This window comes from Marmota monax, unplaced genomic scaffold (genome assembly GCF_021218885.2).
Source record: "Marmota monax isolate L192 unplaced genomic scaffold, Marmota_monax_Labrador192_F-V1.1 WCK01_AAM20220418_F8-fsc00019, whole genome shotgun sequence".
Lineage (NCBI taxonomy): Eukaryota > Metazoa > Chordata > Mammalia > Rodentia > Sciuridae > Marmota > Marmota monax.
The window spans coordinates 11490261-11516134 of NW_026695242.1; the positions used below are offsets into that span (position 1 = coordinate 11490261).

General features: G+C 36.3%; 1 protein-coding gene across 5 annotated transcripts in view; it reads left to right on the forward strand.

The window, feature by feature from the left end:
- The window catches only part of Ctnna3 (catenin alpha 3), a 1743363-nt gene that overhangs the window by 905594 nt on the left and 811895 nt on the right, over positions 1-25874 (forward strand). For all 5 annotated transcript variants that reach the window (XM_058577909.1, XM_046419856.2, XM_058577911.1 and 2 more), the window contains one exon: positions 1622-1774. In XM_058577909.1, the coding sequence (XP_058433892.1) occupies positions 1622-1774 (153 nt within the window). The remainder of the gene's footprint in view (positions 1-1621; positions 1775-25874) is intronic.

A 25874-nucleotide genomic window follows, 5' to 3' on the forward strand; every position in this document is an offset into this window, starting at 1 on the left:
AATGCTCAATGAAGGATAAAGAATTTTAAACATATCACTTCATTAAAAATGAAAATGAGTATAATACAATTCATTGTATTATGAAGATTAAGGTGCATATTTGATTTCACTAAAAGCAGGCTATAATTTTTATTTGTATATATATATTAACAAAAATGCATTATATTTCATAGACACCAAAGTAAGTTTGGGGTATATCCAAAAGTTCTGATTAAAAACAAATAAAACCAAAAAATCATTCTTTTTTGGTAGTGGATATTGAGTGCAGATCTGTTCTATCATGGAGCTACATCTTCATCTGTTATAGTTTTTATTTTGAGATAGGATCTGGCTAAATTGCTTAAAGTATTACAAAGTTTCTGAGGCTGGCCTTGAACTTGCAAATCATCCTGACTCAGCCTTTCTTTAATTACTGTCATAAATGATTTGCCTTTTTGCATGCTAAACAGACTCTTTGTGGATATTCCTAAAGTTTTTGTGAGGTTGTTGATAGGCAGAAATTTTCAGAAATTTTCTGAGTGATATCTACCATCTTGGACAAAGGTATTTATTTCACAGAAATGTATAATTATTATGGATTTATTATGTTATAACTATTATAGGAAGATAGTACTTCTTAAAAATGCAGCTCTCTCATTCAGCTACTTGAAAATGTGCTACTGGTCATTCTCACATACTCTAAAATTAGGCTGCTATTGGCTTAAAAAGTACCCTAAAATATAATTTCAACAGAAGGCAAACTACAATTTTTCTATCTGATACTTATTTATCTCTTTGTTTTATTGTATAGAGTTTATTAAACTAAATGAGTGGGTTGATTCAAAAACCTTTGGACCCATTCATAGTCATTGACATTGTTGCTGAAACATTTTAGCATATTGTGATACTTAAAGTCTCAATAGCATATAAATACAATGAATTAATTTTCCAATGTGGTTTTAAATCTCAGAAAATATTTGCTGAGTTAATTATCTGATTGTCATTTATATGCTTACATGTAATCTAATTTAAAAGTACTAATTGTAGCAGAATGTTATGGTTTAATAATTTAAGGTATGAGGGCAAGAACGATTAATGCAAATGGAGAAAACTGGACATCGAACTCATTTATTATTCTCCTTGCTCTATTAATCTGTTATCATCTGGCACAATTGGTGATCTAACTTGGTTTAATTACCATGAAGTCTACAATTTAGCTAATCAAAATTTATCACCCATTTCTCCAATAAGATAGAAAACATTTTGTAATTTTGTAATTATGAAAATACAAGATATACAAAGATATTTGTACACATGCATAAACATTCCAATAATGCAATTTCTTTGAGGAAAAAGTAGAACATTACCCCTTATAATCTGATTCATGGGCTAAATAGAGTTTAAGAAAAATTAGTGATTTCTGAGAGCAAGGGAATTATTGCTGTATGATTTTTTTTCACCAGATACATTGTTTGTCTGACTTTTGTAGGGGATATTCAAATATAGTGTTGAATATTGTGATTTTAGGAATTGAATTTTGTAACCAATGAGATTAAAGATTAGGAAATAGCATGAACCTTTTCTGAAAAAAAAAAAAAAAAAAAAAAAAAAACAAACTCTTGAATTTTTAATTTCTCCTCAGCTCCGCAAGGCTATTATAGATCATGTGTCAGACTCTTTCTTGGATACAACAGTCCCACTTTTGGTTCTCATTGAAGCTGCTAAGAATGGTCGGGAAAAGGAAATAAAAGAATATGCTGCAATATTTCATGAACACACCAGCAGGCTTGTAGAGGTAAGCATGCTAGAACTGTAACCGCTTTAAATCCAGGAGAATGAGACTCCCATTCCCCATTTACAGTTGAATTGTACCCAGATAAAAACTTGACAATGTATTACAAATGTAGCAGGGTTGTGGCTCGGAGATATGATGGTGTTTATGTCAAATAGCATAAACCATCCCCCACTGGCTTGGAACAGGAGCGATTTATTGAGAAAGAGCTATGAAACTGCACCCACTGTTGTTTTATTTTTTCAATGTATATTTTGTCTGAGCTACATAAAAGAACTAGCTGAATACAGACACTTAGTTTTATCCTTGTAGATATTTTCTTTCCATTCTAACTTAGAAGTATCAAATACTTTTCCTCGGACTGTTTTATTGTTTCTCTACCACCTTTTTATGGTTGTATTACTCTTTCAGTTTTTAAAAACATTTTCAACTAAGTACATAACTAAAACCAAGATTGTGGGATATATTAGGGTTGGATTAATGAATAATTAAGTAGGGATAGTAGGTCAAACAAGAGATGATTAAACTATAATTCCCTTTTCTTAAAAACTGGAGACAAGGGAATAACCCATGATTTTGGAAGACGGATGGTGTATTGCTAAAGGAGCCATGAAGTCCTTAGAGAGTCCCAGGAGACAGACAGTGGAACCTATTGTATTATGGTCATCAATAACAGCTACAGCATAAGAGAGAGTACATGGAAGAAATTCTAACACAAGTAAGATGACAGTACTCACAAGGCCAGGAATCAGTGGTGGGAAAGGGGAGATATGATTTACCAGATTCATATATCAGAGCTGATGTTCAGTTATCACTCACCAGTATGGCTAGTGTCAGTTCTGATTGCCAATGCCCAAGCCATACTGCTCACTAAATATCTTGCCTGCCTTACCTTCCTCAAACTCTGTAGGGAACTTGCAGTGAAGTGTATTTTATGACCTAAATTGCTTGTAAAACTTGTAGTGGGGAGGGGAGAGAACCACCTGCATTGGCATCACATCATTTGATACAACTTTCCTCGAGTCTTTAATTAATTGGGAAGGAGGTTTCCAATGTAGCTAGTATTTCTACTATAAACTCTCCTTTTACACTCCTATCTCCACAAATGGAAAATGAAAGAAGTAGATGGATGTACGGTCGCTAACCCCATTTCAGCCTTAAAACTATGCCACTTGTAACTTTGAAATCTCCTTTCAATTTCCCAGGAACTCTATGAGACAGGGCAAGTGTTTCAATTCCATTTTTTTTAAGGAAGTAAAGGTACCAACCCAAACCTAATTTTTGTTGGACTGAACTTGCAGATTTATAATTTTAGTTAATTGATTCAGTAGTTTATTGTTCATCTATTTTATTTATTCCTTTACATAGTCATTCCTCAAATATTCATTAATATACCCACTAGATAATGTTCAAAGTAAAAGCATGGAACAATAGGAACAGGTTGTGAAAGATAACAAATGTAGCACAAATGTACCAGAGTCCCTGATGGTTGTTAAAGTTTCATATAAAAATGCATTCCCCAAAAAGAAGCAGCACAAAATTATGAAATTAGAAAAAAAACTTTTTGTGAAACACTTTGAAAGTAAAATTTGGTTTCTGATGATGAAATTGCATCCTTATTCCTATTTCTGTGTAGTCTTTCTGTGAAACATAAATCTCATTAAGTCCCCATTGAAAAGAGGTGCCTTGGTTGGAGATTTTATATTCTTAAAAAAATCCTAAAGAGATTTCTTGCATTTCGTTTAAGCTAGTTTCTCCAAATCAGTTTACCTAAGAAACACTTTCTTTCATGACTTATTACTAAATGACTGCTTTGAAGAACACTTGGAAATATGACTTTGTTTTCAACCATAATGATGGTTTATATTATGTAGAGAGAGCTCTAAAATTTTGTTTTAAATATTTAAGAATTTTGAATGCTGTTTAATTTGAATATGGAAAGAGTAAAAGCTTTAGAATTATGACCTACTTGGAGTCTGAGCTGGGTCTTACGTTAATCTGTATGCTCTCTTAACACATTATAAAGAAATGATGCTAGATTTGAAGTAATATTCAAATTCAGATCTCATTCTGATTTTATTGAAAGGAGGTTTGGTCTAAGTTACTTTCAGTTTCAGTGGTTTATGTTATGTAAAAATAAAAAAAAAGATCCTCAATTGTAGTGGTTTATAATAGCTATTTGTTATTATCTCTCAATGATTTGTGGGTTGACTGGGCAGAGCTGGATAATTCTTGTTTAGGGTTTCTCACGTGATTACTCTTACATATTGGCTGGGGATGCCAAAGATTTAGGTAGGTTGAACATCCAAGATGGCACGTTCACATTGCTCAGATTGCATCTTCACTGTAAGCTGAGGGAAGAGAGGTATGGTATTTGACTAGAGCAATACATATCTTTTCCATGTGGCATCTGCTTTTCTTAGTGTTGGGTTCTATGATGATGTTGTTAGAATAACACTTCAGAAACAGGAAATAGAGGCTGCTATTCTCTGAAGTCTTAGGTTTGGAAATTGCAGAAAGGTTACTTTCAATGTATCTCTTGGTCACAGCAATAATAGAGCCTACCCAGACACAAGGGGTGAATATTGGTGAGATTTCACTGTCAATGAAGGGAATATCTAAATACTAATGGCCACCTTTAAACTACTGTACTTCTTTTCTCAGGGCTTACTTTGTTTTACCTATATAATGAAGTTTCAAAAAAATAACATCTGAGGTTACTCCAAAATTGTTTTTTCAATTGAGAGACTTCTGGTTTTCTGGGAGATATAGAAGCAGGAGGAAATAAAAATGTTTTTTAAGTATATTGAATGTAAGCCAGGATATATACACACACACACACACATACACACACACACACACACACACACACATACATACACAGAATAAGAATAAGAAAAAAGAGTACTGCACTTATCTCTCAGGAAAATGCTTTTTGGAAAGAACTTGCCTCATGAGAGCAATAGAGAAAATCAACATTAATTTACCATAGATATTGAGACAGAAGTTTTTGTGGCAGAGTCCTGGGAAATAGCAGTGCTTAAATTTATCAGATTCAGAGGACATTGTAAATTCTCCTTGCATTGATTGTTTACCAATCCCCTACTCCCATCCCTGTGAACTCTCTATACGGACATGCACATATACCCATCTTATTCCCAAGCTGAATTTTTAACACAAAAGGGAAGAAAGTCTTGGATTCTAAATGACTTGTCGTGATAAAGTCATGTCACTTCAATTATGTTTCTCATGAACAATTTAAAATCAGAGAACTTGTTGAAATAAGATGTAAATGGGAAAAAAGTCTGTTCTTAAAGAATTCCTTTTGGATCTTTGAAGAAAAACTCTATAGTGTTGAGGTAACTCATTAAGTAATGGTTAACCTGTGACTTTTACAAAAAGATAATAGAAGTGAAACTTTTATTAAACACAATGCAAAAAAGGAGGTTTTAAGAAATTCTGTGGGAATAATAAGAAAATGAATTGGATTTGGGAAAATAGGGGAAATAAATAGAAATGGGGAGCAGAATGGCTGATAAATTGCACATTTGTATTTTCTGGTGAAATCATGTTTAATGTCTCCTGCTATCTTATCATGTAATTGGGTATCTTATCATGTAGTAGGGTATATTAAGGTATCAGGGTAAAATGTTGGTTAGAAAACCCCAGATACTGCCAATAACTGGAAAATCTAGATGTTTGTTACTAATTTTATCTTAGTTTTGCTGAACTGCAGTATTATGAAAATCTTTTCCTCCTTTAAGCATTCTTAAAACAAATTTGTTTTTGAATCCACAGACTCACAGTGAAAATCTTTTCCTCCTTTGAGCATTCTTAAAACAAATTTGTTTTTGGATCCACAGACTCACAGTGGGAACCATAACCAGGAGTCAAGAGTGACATTTTAAAGACTATCTTAACATAGTGATTAGCAATTAATGACAGATAAGGTTATTGAATTATGGTCCTAAGTACTTTGATTTCACTCTGATAGTGACTAAGAGCATCATTAACTCTATTGGCTTCCAATAATATTGTCTATTAAACAATTAAAATATGAAATTTGTCTTAAAAATAAAAATATCTGTAATTCTAGAGAATAAGGAGTTTATATTTTATTACTTTTGGTCTCCTTTAATAGCAAAGACTATACAGTTAGTACTTAATAAGTTCCTACTGCAAGGAGGAAAATGTTATAACACCAACTCAGTTCTCTTTCTAATGAGTTGATTTGGGGATTCTAATAGTTGGACTTGAGATCTATGGCTGAGCCCAGTTATTAAGCAGAGGGCTTTCTTGCTTTGCAGCTCGTGGGTACTTTAAAATAATTATTCACAGTGATATTAGTAAATGCCATTACCATTAATTTTTCAAAGCAGATACTATACATCCTGCTCCAGATCTCTTTCAGAAGGAGTTTGTAACAATGCAGTAACATCTTTAAATCACTTGGCCCCCTCAGAGATGCACTTCTAACTTTAGTTTGATGTTTTAACTGTTACTCAGAAGAATGGCATAACTAATTCAATAAATACATTATATATTATAATGCCTATTATGTAATATTTCTCCAAAATCAAATTTTTTAAATTCCATTGTTATTTGGACATATTACAATTTGTTCTCTGCAACTCAATTCATGCTGACCACTACAACTGCTACCAACTAAAACAGTGAGATTCCTGGTTTATCACATGGATTTTACAATATTAATTATAATTAAATATGATGGGAGGGGAGGGGAGGAGAGGGGATGTGGGGATAGCAAAGATAGTAGAATGAAATAGACATTATTATTTTATGTATGTGTGACTACATGACCAATATGATTCTGCAACATGTACACTCGGAAAAATAAGAAATTATATCCCATCTATGTATGATATATCAAAGTGCATAAATGTATTTTACTGTCATATGTAACTAATTAAAACAAATTAGAAAATTAATTTTAAAAAAAGAAGTATGTAGTGACCAAGGCAATATGGGGTGAAGGCCTGAATTTGGAGAGTAGAAAATTACTAAGAGAAAAAACTAAAGATTATAGAAAAACATTTGGAGAATAAAATATTTAACTGAGATTTGCTAGGATAGTAGAGGCCACTGAAGTCACTTAGCAGCCATGGTAAGCATCTTATATTGCCCCTACCATTCATTCCTCAAATCAAAGAGAAATAACTCCACAATATAAATCTCAGAGGTGGAGTGTAAAGAAGAGTGATCATAATTCTGTATTTCATTCCAAATAGGAGAGTATACTTGGTATACGTGCTAATCTGTCTTCTTTATTAAGAGGATTAAAATAAGTACCATTTCCTCTGTTCTGGCTGCTGTAAGTAAATTTACTGTTTAACAATAATTGTTCAAATTTATTGCAGAACTCAATTTATTATCAAAATGCAACAATATGGTTCTTTTCCTATGCTATATGACAACCTGCTTTTCTATTTAAATTTCATAAAATCAGCATTACTTTTATAAGAAATTGGTCATGCATCAGTGGGTTAGTGGAGAGAATGTCATAATTTAATCAACTGCCAAGAAAGAATACCTGGTTCTTTCTATTTCAACAATTCCTATTCTGGCAAAAAAAAAAAAATATACTCCTTTATACCTTTGGCTCATTACTATGAAACTTCCATGCAAAAATAGATATCATCATAAAAAACTAGGGACAATGCAGAAGAGTCTTAAGAAATAAGTGTCTTGTTTCCAACAGAATCCTGGTTGGAGTTTGGGTTGGCTAATCAAGCTCTATATGTAAATATGGTTGCTGGTCATCCTAGAAGGCACATCCTGAAAAGTTGGCTCCTTCCCAACTGTAGACTGAATCTCACGACTGTGTACATCCACAAGAGATTAATTAATTAAAAATGATGATAACGATGGGTAAATGGTAGAAGGATCAGTAGAGGGAAGGGGAAGGAGAGGTACTGGGGTCTGAATTAGAAAAAGATCTATTCCATGCTTGTATAATTATGTCAAAGTGGATTCTACTGTTATACAAGTAAAACACACACACACACACACTAAAAACAACAAACAAGTAGACATGCCAGAGAAATGACATGCAAATGGGAGATTTGTTTCTTTTTATATGGATATGAGGGCATTTCTGGGTATCTTTCCTAACTGGAAGACTAAAGTTCAACTCAACAATTAAAAAAAAAGAAAGAAAGAAAAGAAAAGAAAAGAAAAAGACAGTGTTAATGAGCTAGGTCTGAAAATATTCTATGAATTAGGAATATCTCTCTATGTGAAAGCCAGGTTCATCAGTGCTTTGACTTACTCATCAAAAATTCATCTATCTTGATGCACCTTATTTTAGTACGTTTCATGGGAACCTTTCATCAAAAATGAAAAAGTGGGTGGACATTTAATTATAATACTTCCCTCCAACTTACAAAGCTGATTGTTCCAACTTGCAAAATGGTGAACCAGATTTAGCAAAGCCCTGGTGCCAAGAGAGAAATCTTTAGAGGGGGCTATGGCTATTTGTTCATCTGTTATCAAATAATGGCACATTTGATTATAAATAAAAACAGCTTTTAGAGTCTCATTTTATTCTTCCTACTTCTCCCCATTGGATAATAAAAGAAAAGATAATCCATACCTACACTTGTACACAAACCAACAACTGTGCTCAGTGGGCATCTTGGCAACTCTCCTCTTTTCATGGGGAAGGAATGTTGTACCTAAGTCAGGAATGTTTTGCTTATAACAGAGCCCACAGGTATGACTGCCACTCTGGGTTGTAAACTGTTCAGCATCTTAATATCCTTTCACGTAAAAAGATATGGCTGAACAAGACCCTTATAAGTCTGACCTGGATACATGGAGAGTTCTCCATATTTGAGAAATTTCTTTATCATTTTTTCCACTTATGATTTTTGGAATATACGAAAAGTCTAGTGATTCAATTATAGATAAGTCAGAGACTTTCTACAATAATATTCAAATGGAATGTTAGTGTTTTGGAATTCAGAGGAGGGAGAAACTGTATAAGATTAGAATAGTTTGGGAATTCAACCTGAAGCAGGCAATATTTACTTGAAGCTTGAAGACTAAGCATGAGCTGGCTTTGGAAAATAGAATTCCAAGTGGAGGTAACTGCAGATAAATAAAGGCACAGTGCTCATTCCTGCATTCCAGGAATACAATAGAAATGAAATCTAGATAGCTAAGTTGGCAGGAACACAAGATGGAATCAGACAGTTGATGAACAGCCTTGAGTATTTGGTTGCCAGAGTGAAGAGGTTCGAATTCATCTTGTAAAACTGGATTCAGGAAAGGATTTGGAGAGCATCAGTAGCTTCTCACCAGGGAAGCATCTAAAGGGAAATCACATTTTAAGACAGTCTGCACATGGACATTTTTGCATCTGGATATGAAAATTTCCAACCCCAATGATTGATTCTAACCTCACAAACATAGATGGGCATTTACAAAGAACTGCATTTAAAAATCCAACTTATTACCATGCATCAAGAAAGAAGAACAACACTTTTTTTAAATAATGAAATTGAAACAGAAATGCAATTGCCCCAGGACTTAATGTCCTTTAGATCAGTGATGACCAAAAGAAATGAAAGGCAATTACATAGAGTATTAAAGTTTCTAGTAGCTACCCTAAAAATTAGGAACAAGTTAAAATAATTTTAATATATTTCAATACAATATACCCAAAATATTATCATTTCAACCTTGAATCATATAAAGGCTATCAATTAGGTATTTTATCTTTTTATGCTAAGACTTAGAAATCTTAAATTATACTCTGTATTGATAGCCCATCTTAATCTTGACCAGTTATATTTTAAGTGCTCAATAGCCACATGAACAGTGTATTAGATAGTGTAGATCTAAATACATGATGAACAAATTAAGGGTAAGAGCATCTTCATTCATTCACTTGATAAATGTGCTTTCAGGGCCTATTATGTGCCATATACTGTGCTAGACTCTGGGGATAATGTCTGGAGCCTTTGCTTTTGTTTCTCTAGCCTGACATATAGTAAAATATCATTCAATAAGTGTTGAATTAATGAATAAACAAATAAATTGAAAATCCATTACTCCTAGAGAAAATCTTAAAGATGGTGAACAGCATAGTTTATTGAGCAAAGTATGAAATATGGAAACAAGCTTAGATTTGAATCCTAGCCATCTCTTCTTAGAGAAGTAACTTAATATCTCTTATATGTGTCCTGTAAAAGAGACACGCTACTGTAACATGAAGAAAATAGTGGAATCCAACGGGATAATACATTAAAGCACCAAATGCTATATCTACATCATGTAAACTTTGTTCAGCAAACATTAATTTTCTTCCCTTCCTCTGTTTAATATTTTTGTTTTTCAAAAATACTATATGGATCTTTTATTTTTCCATATGAATTTCATGATTGCTTTCTCTATTTCTACAAGAAATGCCGTTGGGATTTTGATTGGCATTTCATTAAACCTATAGAGAACTTTTGGTAATATCGCCATTTTGATGATGTTAGTTCTGCCTATCCATGAACAGGGTATATTTTTCCATCTTCTAAGATCTTCTTCTATTTCTCTCTTTAGGGTTCTGTAGTTTTCATTGTATAAGTCTTTCACCTCTTTTGTTAGGTTGATTCCCAAGTATTTTATTTTTTTTGAAGATATTGTGAATGGAGTGGTTGTTCTCATTTCCATTTCAGAGGATTTGTTGCTGATATACAGGAATGCCTTTGATTTATGCGTGTTGATTTTATATCCTGCCACTTTGCTGAATTCATTTATTAGCTCTAATAGTTTCTTTGTAGAACCTTTTGGGTCTGCTAGGTATAGAATCATGTCACTGCAAATAGTGATAATTTAAGTTCTTCTTTTCTTATTTTTATGCCTTTAATTTCTTTCGTCTGTCTAATTGCTCTGGCCAGTGTTTCGAGAACTATGTTGAACAGAAGTGGTGAGAGAGGGCATCCCTGTCTTTTTCCAGATTTTAGAGGGAATGCCTTCAGTTTTTCTCCATTCAGAATGATGCTAGCCTGAGGCTTAGCATAGATTGCTTTTACAATATTGAGGTATGTTCCTGTTATCCCTAGTTCTTCTAGAGTTTTGAACATAAAGGGATGCTGTACTTTGTTGAATGCTTTTTCCGCATCTATCGAGATGATCATATGGTTCTTATTTTTAATTCTATTGATGTGGTGAATAACATTTATTAATTTCCGTATATTGAACCAGCCTTGCATCCCAGGGATGAATCCTACTTGATCATGGTGCACAATTTTTTTGATATGTTTTTGTATCCGATTCACCAGAATTTTATTGAGGATTTTTGCATCTAGGTTCATTAGAGATATTGGTCTGTAGTTTTCTTTCTTTGAAGTGTTTTTGTCTGGTTTAGGTATCAGGGTGATGTTGGCCTCTTAGAATGAATTTGGAAGTTCTCCCTCCTTTTCTATTTCCTGAAGTAGCTTGAAAAGTATTGGTATTAGTTCTTCTTTAAAGGTTTTGTAAAATGCTGTATACCCATCCGGTCCTGGGCTTTTCTTAGTTGGTAGTCTTTTGATGGTTTCTTCTATTTCCTCAATTGATATTGGTCTGTTTAGGTTGTCTATATCTTCCTGACTCAATCTGGGCAGATCATATGACTTAAGAAATTTATCTATGCCTTCACTATCTTCTAATTTATTGGAGTATAAGGATTCAAAATAGTTTTTGATTATCTTCTGTATTTCTGAAGTGTCTGTTGTGATATTGCCTTTTTCATCCCGTATGCTAGTAATTTGAGTTCTCTCTCTTCCTCTCTTCGCTAGCATGGCTAAGGGTCTGTCGATTTTGTTTATTTTTTCAAAGAACCAACTTTTAGTTTTGTCAATTTTTTCAATTGTTTCTTTTGTTTTGATTTCATTAATTTCAGCTCTGATTTTCATTATTTCTTGCCTTCTACTTCTTTTGCTGTTGTTTTGCTCTTCTTTTTCTAGGATTTTGAGATGAAGTATGAGATCATTTATTTATTGGTTTTTTATTTTTTTAAGGAATGAACTCCACGCAATGAATTTTCCTCTTAGAACTGCTTTAATGTGTCCCATAGATTCCGATATGTTGTGTCTGTGTTTTCATTTATCTCTAAGAATTTTTTAATTTCCTCCTTGATGTCTTCTATAACCCATTGATCATTCAGTAACCTATTGTTCATTCTCCAAGTGATGTATGCTTTTTCCTTCCTTCTTTTATCATTGATTAAAAGACCCAGAATAGCAAAAACAATGCTAAGCAGGAAGTGTGAATCAGGCGGTATAGCAATACCATACTTCAAACTATACTACAGAGCAATAGTAACAAAAACAGCATAGTACTGGTACCAAAACAGGCGGGTGGACCAATGGTACAGAATAGAGGACACAGAAACCAATCCACAAAACTACAACTATCTTATATTTGATAAAGGGGCTAAAAGCATGCAATGGAGGAAGGATAGCATCTTCAACAAATGGTGCTGGGAAAACTGGAAATCCATATGCAACAAAATGAAACTGAATCCCTTTCTCTCGCCATGCACAAAAGATAATTCAAAATGGATCAAGGAGCTTGATATCAAATCAGAGACACGCCGTCTGATAGAAGAAAAAGTTGGCTACGATCTACAGTCGGTGGGGTCGGGCTCCAAATTCCTCAATAGGACACCCATAGCACAAAAGTTAATAACTAGAATCAACAAATGGGACTTACTCAAACTAAAAAGTTTTTTCTCAGCAAAAGAAACAATAAGAGAGGTAAATAGGGAGCCTACATCCTGGGAACAAATCTTTACTCCTCACACTTCAGATAGAGCCCTAATATCCAGAGTATACAAAGAACTCAAAAAATTAGACAATAAAATAACAAACAACCCAATCAACAAATGGGCCAAGGACCTGAACAGATACTTCTCAGAGGAGGACATACAATCAATCAACAAGTACATGAAAAAATGCTCACCATCTCTAGCAGTCAGAGAAATGCAAATCAAAACCACCCTAAGATACCATCTCACTCCAGTAAGATTGGCAGCCATTATGAAGTCAAACAACAACAAGTGCTGGCGAGGATGTGGGGAAAAGGGTACACTTGTACATTGCTGGTGGGACTGCAAATTGGTGCAGCCAATTTGGAAAGCAGTATGGAGATTTCTTGGAAAGCTGGGAATGGAGCCACCATTTGACCCAGCTATTCCCCTTCTCGGTCTATTCCCTTAAGACCTAAAAAGAGCATGCTACATGGACACTGCTACATCGATGTTCGTAGCAGCACAATTCACAATAGCAAGACTGTGGAACCAACCTAGATGCCCTTCAGTAGATGAATGGATAAAAAAAATGTGGCATTTATACACAATGGAGTATTACTCTGCATTAAAAAATGACAAAATCATAGAATTTGCAGGGAAATGGATGGCATTAGAGCAGATTATGCTAATTGAAGCTAGCCAATCCCTAAAAAACAAATGCCAAATGTCTTCTTTGATATAAGGAGAGTAACTAAGAACAGAGTAGGGTCGAAGAGCATGAGAAGAAGATTAACATTAAACAGGGATGAGAGGTGGGAGGGAAAGGGAGAGAGAAGGGAAATTGCATGGAAATGGAAGGAGACCCTCAGGGTTATACAAAAGTACATACAAGAGGAAGTGAGGGGAAAGGGAAAAATAATACAAGAGGGACAAATGAATGACAGTAGAGGGGGCAGAGAGAGAAGAGGGGAGGGGAGGGGAGGGGAGGGGGGATAGTAGAAGATAGGAAAGGCAGCAGAACACAACAGACACTAGTATGGCAATATGTAAATCAATAGATGTGTAACTGATGTGATTCTGCAATCTGTATATGGGGTAAAAATGGGAGCTCATAACCCACTTGAATCAAAGTGTGAAATATGATATATCAAGAACTATGTAATGTTTTGAACAACCAACAATAAAAAATTAAAAAAAAAATACTATATTGAAAGATATAACCTGAATCACGATGCCCATAATAAGTATGCAACTTATATTTATAAGATAAAAATTTTTATCAGAAATACTAATAGGCTGAAAGTTCACATATGCAAAGTCTTCTGTAGAAGTTATGAACTCAGAGTTTGGATGTACTATTAAGTAGAGTGTGAAACTTATCTGAAACTGGAAACTTCCCAGTATTACTTTACAGGTGGTATTTGGCCAAGAGTTAACCAGCAAACACAATGACAATTACAGATGAATAATTGCAAGTCGAGAAGTCCAATTTTGTTTTAATCACCAGTCTGATTATACAAATTGGGTTTGATCTATTTCCTTTAATCAGTTCACTATTCTATTCAATTAAAAAACAATTAACTTTCCTATGTTTATATATATATATATATATATATATATATATATATATATATATATATATGAATGCACCACCAGTGAAATTACACACCATGTACAACCATAAGAATGAGATCCTAATTAGAATAAGTTACACTCCATGTATATATAATGTGTTAAATTATACTCTACTATCATTATATCTAAAAGAACAAATAAAAAAAATGTGCATCCCTACAATGTGCCCGGCTTATAGGACTCATCCACACAGAGCCCTATTGCTTTAAACCCAGTTTTATTTTTCTGTTTTGTATTTTAAAACAGATGAATTCTAACTCCCTTGGTGAGATGACTTTAACAAATTGTTAAACTTCTCAGGAATTCAGTTTCACTATCTGTGAATTGAAGACGAGGGATTAAAATAATTTTAATTCTTGCCATTCAAGGTTCTAGAAATCAGAGAGAAGAGTTGTTTTGTTTTACAGGTGTAGTTAAATTGATGGTGAGGAGAAGGAAGATGGCGGCGAGGGGAGTGCATTACCCCCGTGTGCTGCTTCACTGTGTGGGAGTATGACAAGTCAGGACGGCTAAAGGATATCTTGTTAGGAATTTCCAGCAATAGTGGGGTGCTCCGGAACCTGGAGGAAGGATTTCCATCGCATGAGGATCAGCTACGGGGACTCAAACGCGAGAGGTTTGTCGCACGGAGGGTAACACTGCTTATTCAGCAAATCGCCCCGCGGCTAGAGTCTGCAACACGCGCTGGGATAGAGACGCAGGGTTACAGTGCTGCAGTTTCTGCCAGCCGCGCAAGCACCATACTCAGGGCTGAATTCTGGGTTTGAGATGGGGGAAGGAAGCAGTCCATCTCGGTTCTCCACACCGGTCAGACCACAGAGGAGGCCAGCAGCCACCATGTTGGTAAACTGACGTCACCTTCCCTGTTTTCGACTGACCGCAGCTCATTCAGCCATAGAACAGGTAATTTCAGGCTGCAATTCGCCTGCGGCTTGCAGACAGATTGCTAGGGTTCAGCGCCTGGGTGCTTCTTAGAATCTGATCTTATCGGAGCGAACACCGAGCACGGGGCGGCCGAGTTCTGGCTCCCGGAACCGTCCCAGAACCGCCCTGGCTCAGGGCTGCGGAGCCTGTGGAGCCTGCTTCTTGGACCCTGCTACTATCAGAGCATACACCAAGCACTAAGCAGCCGAATTCCGGATCCCGGAACTGAGCCCGCGGGGACTGCTTCTTGGAGCTTACACTTATAGGAGCTTACACCGAGCACGGAGCGGCCGAGTTCCGGCTCCTGGAACTTCCCTGGACCGGGGCTAGGAGCCCGCGGAAACTCCGTCTCGGTCCGGGTCCTGCTGAGGGTCGGTCAGGACTCACCCGTTGCTTTGGTTGCCCGGCAAGGGGAACGAAATGCTGCCATTCGCATAGGATACCAACATGGCAGAGATCTGATGTCAGCAGAAAGCGGCGGAGGAGAGATCTTCATCAATACCAGTGGAGACATAAGCAGTTGGTCTCCTGGTAGGGGGGGTGAGGCACAGTCACCCGAGTCTCCTCAATTTGTCCTCGAGCCAGAGGGGAGGAGCCGGGCCGCCGCCAGCGCCCGGAGCAGGCCCAGCGGCTCGCCAGTGTGGTGACCGCGTGACCCCAATTGGAGAGGGGGCGGAGCGGAGCCGCCACCCAAACCCGCCAGGTGGGCAGACCTGTGACCCAGTAGTACATGGGCGTGGTAGGAGGGGCAGGGCAGAGCCGCCCTTCGCACTTGCAAGGTAAACAGACCTGTGACAGCCTGGCGGGTCAGGCCCAGTGGCCTGCCAGTGTGGTACACACGTCACCCCAACTGGAGTAGGGGCAGAGCAGATCCTTCTCCCATGCCCGGATCAGGCCCTGCCAGTGTGGTGGTCACGTGACCCCAATTGGAGTGGGGGCGGAGCAGAACTGCCACCCGTGCCCGCAGGGTGAGCAGACCAGTGATCAACCTGCAGATCAGGCCCAGGGATCCACAGGCGTGGTAGGAGGGTCAGGACAGATCCGCCGCCCGTGCCTCCAAGGTAGGCAGACCTACAACAGACCGGCGGATCAGGCCCAGGAGCCTGCCGGCGTGGTACAAACACCACCCTAATTGGAGTAGTGACAGAGCAGAGTCGCCTCCCGTGCCAGGAACAGGCCCAGCGTCCTGCAGGTGGGGTAGTCACGACACCCCAATTGGAGTAGGGGCAGAGCAGAGCCTCCACCCGTGCCCCAAAGGTGGGCAGATCTGCAACCGACCAGCGGGACAGGCCCAGTGGCCTGCCGGTACGACAGACACGTCACCCCATTTGGAGTAGGGGCAGAGTAGAGCTGCCGCCCGCGCCTGCAGGGTAGGCAAACCTGCAACCGACCGGCGGATCAGGCCCGGTGGCCTGCCGGCGTGGTACACTCGTCACCCCAATTGGAGTAGGGGCAGAACAGAGCCACCGCCAGCTCCCAGAACAGGCCCAGTGACCTGCCGGTGTGGTAGCCACGACACCCCAATTGGAATAAGGAGAGAGCAGAGCCGCCGCCCGCACCTGCAGGAAAGATACACAAGCAGTATGAAAAGACAAGGAAAGAAAGGACCACAAGCAATGCAGGTCAACGCAACTTTAGAAGAGGTAACAGCTGCAGCAGATGGAATGTCAGATAAAGAATTCAGGATATACATGCTTCAGATGATCTGGAGTATCAAGGAAGACATTAAACAGCAAAATCAGACAATGAAAGATCACTTCGACAACGAATTACGCAAACAAATCCAGGAAGCAAAGGATCAACTATACAGGGAGATAGAGGTTATAAAAAACAAGCAATCAGAAATCCTAGAAATGCAGGAAGCAATAAACCAACTTAAAAACTCAATGGAGAATACTACCAGCAGAGTAGAACACTTAGAAGATAGAACATCAGACAATGAAGACAAAGTATTTCAACTGTAAAAGAACATAGACAGCTCAGCAAGACTGTTAAGAAACCATGAGCAGAACATCCAAGAAATATGGGATAACATTAAGAGACCAAACTTAAGAGTCATTGGGATACAGGAAGGTACAGAGCTCCAAACCAAAGGAATGAGCAGTCTATTCAATGAAATAATACAAGAAAACTTCCCAGACTTGAAGAATGAGACAGAATCCCAAATCCTAGAAGCCTACAGGATGCTGAATGTGCAAAATCATAAGAGATCCACACCTAGACACATTATAATGAAGATGCCCAACATACAGAATAAGGAGAGAATTTTAAAAGCTACAAGAGAAAGGAAGCAGATTACATTTAGGGGTAAGCCAATCAGGATAACAGCTGATCTTTCAACACAGACTCTGAAAGCTAGAAGATCCTGGAATAACATATTTCAAACACTGAAAGAAAATGGGTTTCAACCAAGAATTGTGTTTCCAGCAAAATTAAGCTTCAGGATGGAGGATGAAATTAAAACCTTCCACTATAAACAAAAGTTTAAAGAATTCGCAGCTAGAAAACCATCTCTTCAAAACATCCTCGCCAAAGCATTACAGGAAGAGGAAATGGAAAATAACAATGAAAACCAACAGTGGGAGGTAGGACAGTAAAGGGGGGGGGGATAATCAAAGAGGAAAACAAACCATGTTTAGTAACAGAAATAAACAAATATGGCTGGAAGAACAACCCATATCTCAATAATAACCCTAAATGTTAATGGCTTAAACTCACCAATTAAGAGACACAGGCTAGTAGAATGGATCACAAAACAAGACCCAACAATATGCTGCCTACAGGAGACGCATTTGATAGGAAAAGACATACATAGGCTGAAGGTGAAAGGTTGGGAAAAATCATATCACTCATATGGACTTCGGAAACAAGCAGGCGTGTCCATACTCATATCAAATAAAATAGATTTCAAGCCAAAGTTAATCAAAAGGGATAAAGAGGGACACTACATACTGCTTAATGGAACCATACACCAACAAGACATAACAATCATAAATATTTATGCCCCAAACAATGGTGCAGCTATGTTCGTCAAACAAACTCTTCTCAAGTTCAAGAGTCTAATAGACCACCATACAATAATCATGGGAGACTTCAACACACCTCTCTCGCCACTGGATAGATCTTCCAAACAAAAGTTGAATAAGGAAACTATAGAACTCAATAACACAATTAATAACCTAGACCTAATTGACATATATAGAGTATACCACCCAACATCAAGCAGTTACACTTTTTTCTCAGCAGCACATGGATCCTTCTCAAAAATAGATCATATATTATGTCACAGGGCAACTCTTAGACAATATAAAGGAGTAGAGATAATACCATGCATCTTATATGATCATAATGGAATGAAACTGAAAATCAACAATAAAAGAAGGAAGGAAAAAGCATACATCACTTGGAGAATGAACAATGGGTTACTGAATGATCAATGGGTTATAGAAGACATCAAGAAGGAAATTAAAAAATTCTTAGAGATAAATGAAAACACAGACACAACATATCGGAATCTATGGGACACATTGAAAGCAGTTGTAAGAGGAAAATTCATTGCTTGGAGTTCATTCCTTAAAAAAAGAAAAAACCAATAAATAAATGATCTCATACTTCATCTCAAAATCCTAGAAAAAGAAGAGCAAAGCAACAGCAAAAGAAGTAGAAGGCAAGAAATAATTAAAATCAGAGCTGAAATTAATGAAATCGAAACAAAAGAAACAATTGAAAAAATTGACAAAACTAAAAGTTGGTTCTTTGAAAAAATAAACAAAATCGACAGACCCTTAGCGATGCTAGCGAAGAGAGGAAGAGAGAGAACTCAAATTACTAGCATACGGGATGAAAAAGGCAATATCACAACAGACACTTCAGAAATACAGAAGATAATCAAAAACTATTTTGAATCCTTATACTCCAATAAATTAGAAGATAGTGAAGGCATAGATAAATTTCTTAAGTCATATGATCTGCCCAGATTGAGTCAGGAAGATATAGACAACCTAAACAGACCAATATCAATTGAGGAAATAGAAGAAACCATCAAAAGACTACCAACTAAGAAAAGCCCAGGTCCGGATGGGTATACAGCAGAATTTTACAAAACCTTTAAAGAAGAACTAATACCAATACTTTTCAAGCTACTTCAGGAAATAGAAAAGGAGGGAGAACTTCCAAATTCATTCTATGAGGCCAACATCACCCTGATACCTAAACCAGACAAAGACACTTCAAAGAAAGAAAACTACAGACCAATATCTCTAATGAACCTAGATGCAAAAATCCTCAATAAAATTCTGGCGAATCGGATACAAAAACATATCAAAAAAATTGTACACCATGATCAAGTAGGATTCATCCCTGGGATGCAAGGCTGGTTCAATATACGGAAATCAATAAATGTTATTCACCACATCAATAGACTTAAAAATAAGAACCATATGATCATCTCGATAGATGCGGAAAAAGCATTCGACAAAGTACAGCATCCCTTTATGTTCAAAACTCTAGAAAAACTAGGGATAACAGGAACATATCTCAATATTGTAAAAGCAATCTATGCTAAGCCTCAGGCTAGCATCATTCTGAATGGAGAAAAACTGAAGGCATTCCCTCTAAAATCTGGAACAAGACAGGGATGCCCTCTCTCTCCACTTCTCTTCAACATAGTTCTCGAAACACTGGCCAGAGCAATTAGACAGACGAAAGAAATTAAAGGCATAAAAATAGGAAAAGAAGAACTTAAATTATCACTATTTGCAGATGATATGATTCTATACCTAGCAGACCCAAAAGGCTCTACAAAGAAACTATTAGAGCTAATAAATGAATTCAGCAAAGTGGCAGGATATAAAATCAACACGCATAAATCAAAGGCATTCCTGTATATCAGCGACAAATCCTCTGAAATGGAAATGAGAACAACCACTCCATTCATAATATCTTCAAAAAAAATAAAATACTGGGGAATCAACCTAACAAAAGAGGTGAAAGACTTATACAATGAAAACTACAGAACCCTAAAGAGAGAAATAGAAGAAGATCTTAGAAGATGGAAAAATATACCCTGTTCATGGATAGGCAGAACTAACATCATCAAAATGGCGATATTACCAAAAGTTCTCTATAGGTTTAATGCAATGCCAATCAAAATCCCAACGGCATTTCTTGTAGAAATAGAGAAAGCAATCATGAAATTCATATGGAAAAATAAAAGACCCAGAATAGCAAAAACAATGCTAAGCAAGAAGTGTGAATCAGGCGGTACAGCGATACCATACTTCAAACTATACTACAGAGCAATAGTAACAAAAACAGCATGCTACTGGTACCAAAACAGGTGGGTGGACCAATGGTACAGAATAGAGGACAAAGAAACCAATCCACAAAACTACAACTATCTTATATTTGATAAAGGGGCTAAAAGCATGCAATGGAGGAAGGATAGCATCTTCAACAAATGGTGCTGGGAAAACTGGAAATCCATATGCAACAAAATGAAACTGAATCCCTTTCTCTCGCCATGCACAAAAGTGAATTCAAAATGGATCAAGGAGCTTGATATCAAATCAGAGACGCGCCGTCTGATAGAAGAAAAAGTTGGCTACGATCTACAGTCGGTGGGGTCGGGCTCCAAATTCCTCAATAGGACACCCATAGCACAAAAGTTAATAACTAGAATCAACAAATGGGACTTACTCAAACTAAAAAGTTTTTTCTCAGCAAAAGAAACAATAAGAGAGGTAAATAGGGAGCCTACACCCTGGGAACAAATCTTTACTCCTCACACTTCAGATAGAGCCCTAATATCCAGAGTATACAAAGAACTCAAAAAATTAGACAATAAGAGAACAAACAACCCAATCAACAAATGGGCCAAGGACCTGAACAGACACTTCTCAGAGGAGGACATACAGTCAATCAACAAGTACATGAAAAAATGCTCACCATCTCTAGCTGTCAGAGAAATGCAAATCAAAACCACCCTAAGATACCATCTCACTCCAGTAAGATTGGCAGCCATTAGGAAGTCAAACAACAACAAGTGCTGGCGAGGATGTGGGGAAAAGGGTACACTTGTACATTGCTGGTGGGACTGCAGATTGGTGCAGCCAATTTGGAAAGCAGTATGGAGATTTCTTGGAAAGCTGGGAATGGAGCCACCATTTGACCCAGCTATTCCCCTTCTTGGTCTATTCCCTAAAGACCTAAAAAGAGCATGCTACAGGGACACTGCTACATCGATGTTCATAGCAGCACAGTTCACAATAGCAAGATGGTGGAACCAACCTAGATGCCCTTCAATAGATGAATGGATAAAAAAAATGTGGCATTTATACACAATGGAGTATTACTCTGCATTAAAAAATGACAAAATCATAGAATTTACAGGGAAATGGATGGCATTAGAGCAGATTATGCTAAGTGAAGCTAGCCAATCCCTAAAAAACAAATGCCAAATGTCTTCCTTGATATAAGGAGAGTAACTAAGAACAGAGTAGGGACAAAGAGCAGGAGAAGAAGATTAACATTTAACAGGGATGAGAGGTGGGAGGGAAAGGGAGAGAGAAGGGAAATTGCATGGTAATGGAAGGAGACCCTCAGGGTTATACAGTGGAGGGGGTAGAGAGAGAGGAGGGGAGGGGAGGGGAGAGGTGGGGAGGGGGGAGGGTGGAGGATGGGAAAGGCAGCGGAGCACAACAGACACTAGTATGGCAATTTGTAAATCAATGGATGTGTAACTGATGTGATTCTGCAATCTGTGTATGGGGTGAAGGTGGGAGTTCATAACCCACTTGAATCAAAGTGTGGAATATGATATGTCAAGAAATTTGTAATGTTTTGAACAACCCACAATAAAAAATTAAAAAAAAATAAAATAAATAAATAAATAAATAAATTGATGGTGAATTGAGGGACCTAATTAACCAGACATATTGGAGAATTGGTTATAGCTTTTTTAGGACAAAAGTAGCCTTAAAAATAAAAAGAGAACAAAAAAAGAGAAAAATATGAATATTCTGTATTATTTTCATACAAAGTACTTAATTGAGAGAAATCTATTAACATTATTTTGCTGATAAAAAAAAAAAAACCTATCTCAGAGAAATTAAGTAACTTGCCAAAGATCACATAGCTAACAAATGGTAGAAATCCAATCAACCCTGTTTTAACAATGCTAGAGATTAAAGGGCTAAAGTTATCATGACAAATCTAAAATTAGAAACTAAGCCCATTTTTTAATATGTTTAATTCTTTGAAGAAAGTGAACAGAATCATTTTTGAATGTTTTGGACAAAAGACCTGCTATTAAGCGCATCAAGCTGCAAAAGTTCCAGGACTTGAGTGCATTTTGTCTTATTCTACTTCTCCTAACTAGAGAAGCAGAAAGCTGGAAGTATACATTTATGCCTGAGAAATCCTCTGGCATACAGTTATTCTTTCTAATTCTTAGGTAACTGCTCAGCCTAGTGATTAGCCCAGGATATAAGACCTAAGTGAAATCAGGCATCATATTCTAATGAGAAAAGTAAAACCAGTCCATTTGTAAGTTGATTGTTTGGAACTAGGAATGTATTTTGCCTGTTAATCAGTGCTATGTATACTATTTAGCTTTCTCTCTCTGTCCAAAAAGGCCTGTTGAGTTGCTAATAGAAGTGAAGTCTTGCAGGGCAATTTGTTATGAGAGTTCTTCCTCATCTAAAGTGCATTTATTTGCTCTTCTTCACTCAGCTCTCTCAAATTTGTGTGCAGTGAGTCCCTCAGGCAGGGACAGAAAATTCAAATGCTTAAAGTAAGTTACAGAACCATAAGAAATGAAAAACTGTATGGGGTGTGTCTGTGATAAAGAAGAGCATATACTAGTCTAAAGGGGTCACCCTCAACTCAGTCCCTGTCAATCACTACAATGCAGGAATACAGGCTTAGACTTGTCAGATGTTTCAATTTCTTATAAGAATCCACAATATAGATTTTAATGTAAAAACTTTTTAACTTTAAGTGAGACAGATAAATCAATTTAAAACACAAAGTAAAAACACAATCCTATCACTTGTGTCAATATATTATGCTGAAGACCACTAGTTTTGCAATTTCTTCTCTAGGGTAAAGTTTTGAAAGACAAGGTTCAGCAAGATAAATATTTGTTAGAAATGTAAATGTGATCTGTAGATGAGAATCAGATATTGCAGCTGTGTAGTATAAAATACGAGAGAACTTGGTTTGGGGAAATGGTTTCTTCCAGTTTTCTTTCTTGTGAATCAAGAAGATCAGTTATTGGGGGACCTTGCCAAAGGATCATTTATATGTATGTTAGACCTAGTTAAAACTGTAGCTGTTTGTACCTGAAAATATTCCTGTCATGATACTAATCATGTTGACACTTTCTGCAAAATGGAAGTATTAGATTTGAAGCTTTTGAAAAAAATGATCCTGTCTCTACAAAACAAAATCAAATGCGTGTTTTACTTTATAAGAAACTTCCAAACTGGTTTCCAAAGTGGCTATTTTGCATTTCTACCAGCAATATATGAGAATTCTAGTTGTTCCATATTCTTGCCTGTACTTGATATTGTAAATTTTTTTTGTTTTCTGTCATTTTAATCTGAATGTAGTGTTATCTCTTTATGCTTTTAATCGGAATTTCTCTAATTGTTGGTAATTTTTGTAATATTTTTATGAAAATGTTGTTGAGATATCATTCCTATACCATACAATTCAATGATTTTTAGTATATTCACAGAGTTTTGCAACCATTGCCACAAGTGAAAAACATTGCCATCTTCCCCAAATTGGGTAACCGCTAAAATGCTTTCTGTCTCTAGGGACTTGTATATTCTTGACATTACATATTAATGAAACTCTACAATCTGTTGTCTTTGTAACTAGCTTCCTTCACTTACCATAATATTTTCAAGGTTTATCCAGTGTGGTATGTTTGAGTACATTTTTTCTTATGGTCATTTCTGTTGTCTGCACATAACACATTTTATTCATCATTCAAAAGTTGATGAACATCTTGTTTTTTCCATATTTTGCTACTATGAATAATTCTAATAAATATTTACATACAAACTTTTCATATAAGCATTTGTTTTCATTTCTCTTGTGTATATACTCATAGCAGAATATCTGGGTCACATAATATCTATCTTTAAGAGTTGAAAATTTTTCAGATTGTTTTCTGGCAGGGTTATGCTATACTATTTTACATTCATATCAGCAGTTTTTATGGCATATTGTTCTCCATATTCTTGTTATTAGTTGTCTTTGATTGTAGCCATCCTAGTGACATAAAATGATACCTCACTGTAGGTTTACCACATATTTCCCTGATGGCTAATTATATAGGACAGTTTTATGTGTGCTTTGTGTTCATCTGTGTCTTTCTTGTTTGAAAGAAAAAATATTTAAATTATTTGCCCATGATAACAAATGGGTTGTCTTTTATTATTGTCTCATTATTATTGAGGTATAAAAGTTTTTCCTATATTCTATATGTAAATCACTTATCATCTATATGATACGAACATTTTTCCTACTCTAGTTTTTCTTTTCACTTTTTTTAAAAAAAAATCAGTTCTTTTTAGTTTTACATGACAATAGAATTGATTTTGACATCATTTAAAAAGCATGTAATATGATTTGTTCTAATTCAGCCCTTAGTACATTTATTCCTCTCCACTCCTTCCCTCTCCTTATTTCCTTCCCTTTGCTGATCTTTCTGCTATTTACTTACTTTTTTTAAAAATTAGTGTTTCTGATGTACATGATGATGAGATTCATTGTAGGATATTCATATAGGTACATAGAAAATGTTAGATCAGATTCATTCCACTATCTTTCCCTATCCTATCCTTCCTCACTTCCCTTCATTCCCCTTTGTCTGTTCCATTAATTGTTCTTCTATTCTTCTTATTTAATCCACCCACCTTATTTTGGATTAAACCCTGCATATTAGAGAAAATATTTGAACTTTGACTTTTTGTTACTGACTTATTTCATTTATCATGATAGTCTACAATTCTATCCTTTTACTGGCAAATATCATGAAGTCATTCTTCTTGTGGCTGAATAACACTCCATTGTGTACATATACCATATTTTCTCTACCATTCATGTTTTGAAAGGTCCTGAGATTGGCTCCATAGCTTAGCTATTATCTTTCCACTTTTTTGATGATGTCTTGATGCACCCAATTTTCACATTTTGGTGAAGTACAATTTAATTTTCCTCTTGTTACTTGTGCATTTGATTTTATATATAAAATAAATTGACCCTTCAAAGTTCATTAAGATTTCCTCCTATATTTTCATCTATGGGTTTTGAAGTTTGAGGTTTATACTTAGGTCTTTGATCTTATTTAAATTTGTTTATATATCTGGTGTTAGGCAAAGAAAGAACAGAACTTCATTCTTTTTGATGTTCATATCCATTTATTCCAGTACCATTTCCTGAAAAGATCATTCTTTTCCAATTAAATTGCCAAAAATCTATTAACTACAAATGTGAGGGCTTATTTTTATTCTATTGATGTATATGTCTTCTTTTATGCCCATACTATCTGTCTTGATTACTACAGCTTTGCAATAAGTTTTAAAATCAGAAAGTGAGTCTTCTAATTTTTTAAAGATCTCTCTGGCTAAAGTGGATTCTTTAAATTTCTATATAAATTTTAGGATAATATTGCCATTTCTTCAATAATCATCTGAAATTTTGGTGGGAATTATGTCCAGTTTGAAAATCTGTGTCGGGTGTTTTGTGATCTGATTTTAAACATGGACATTCTTCCATGTTCTT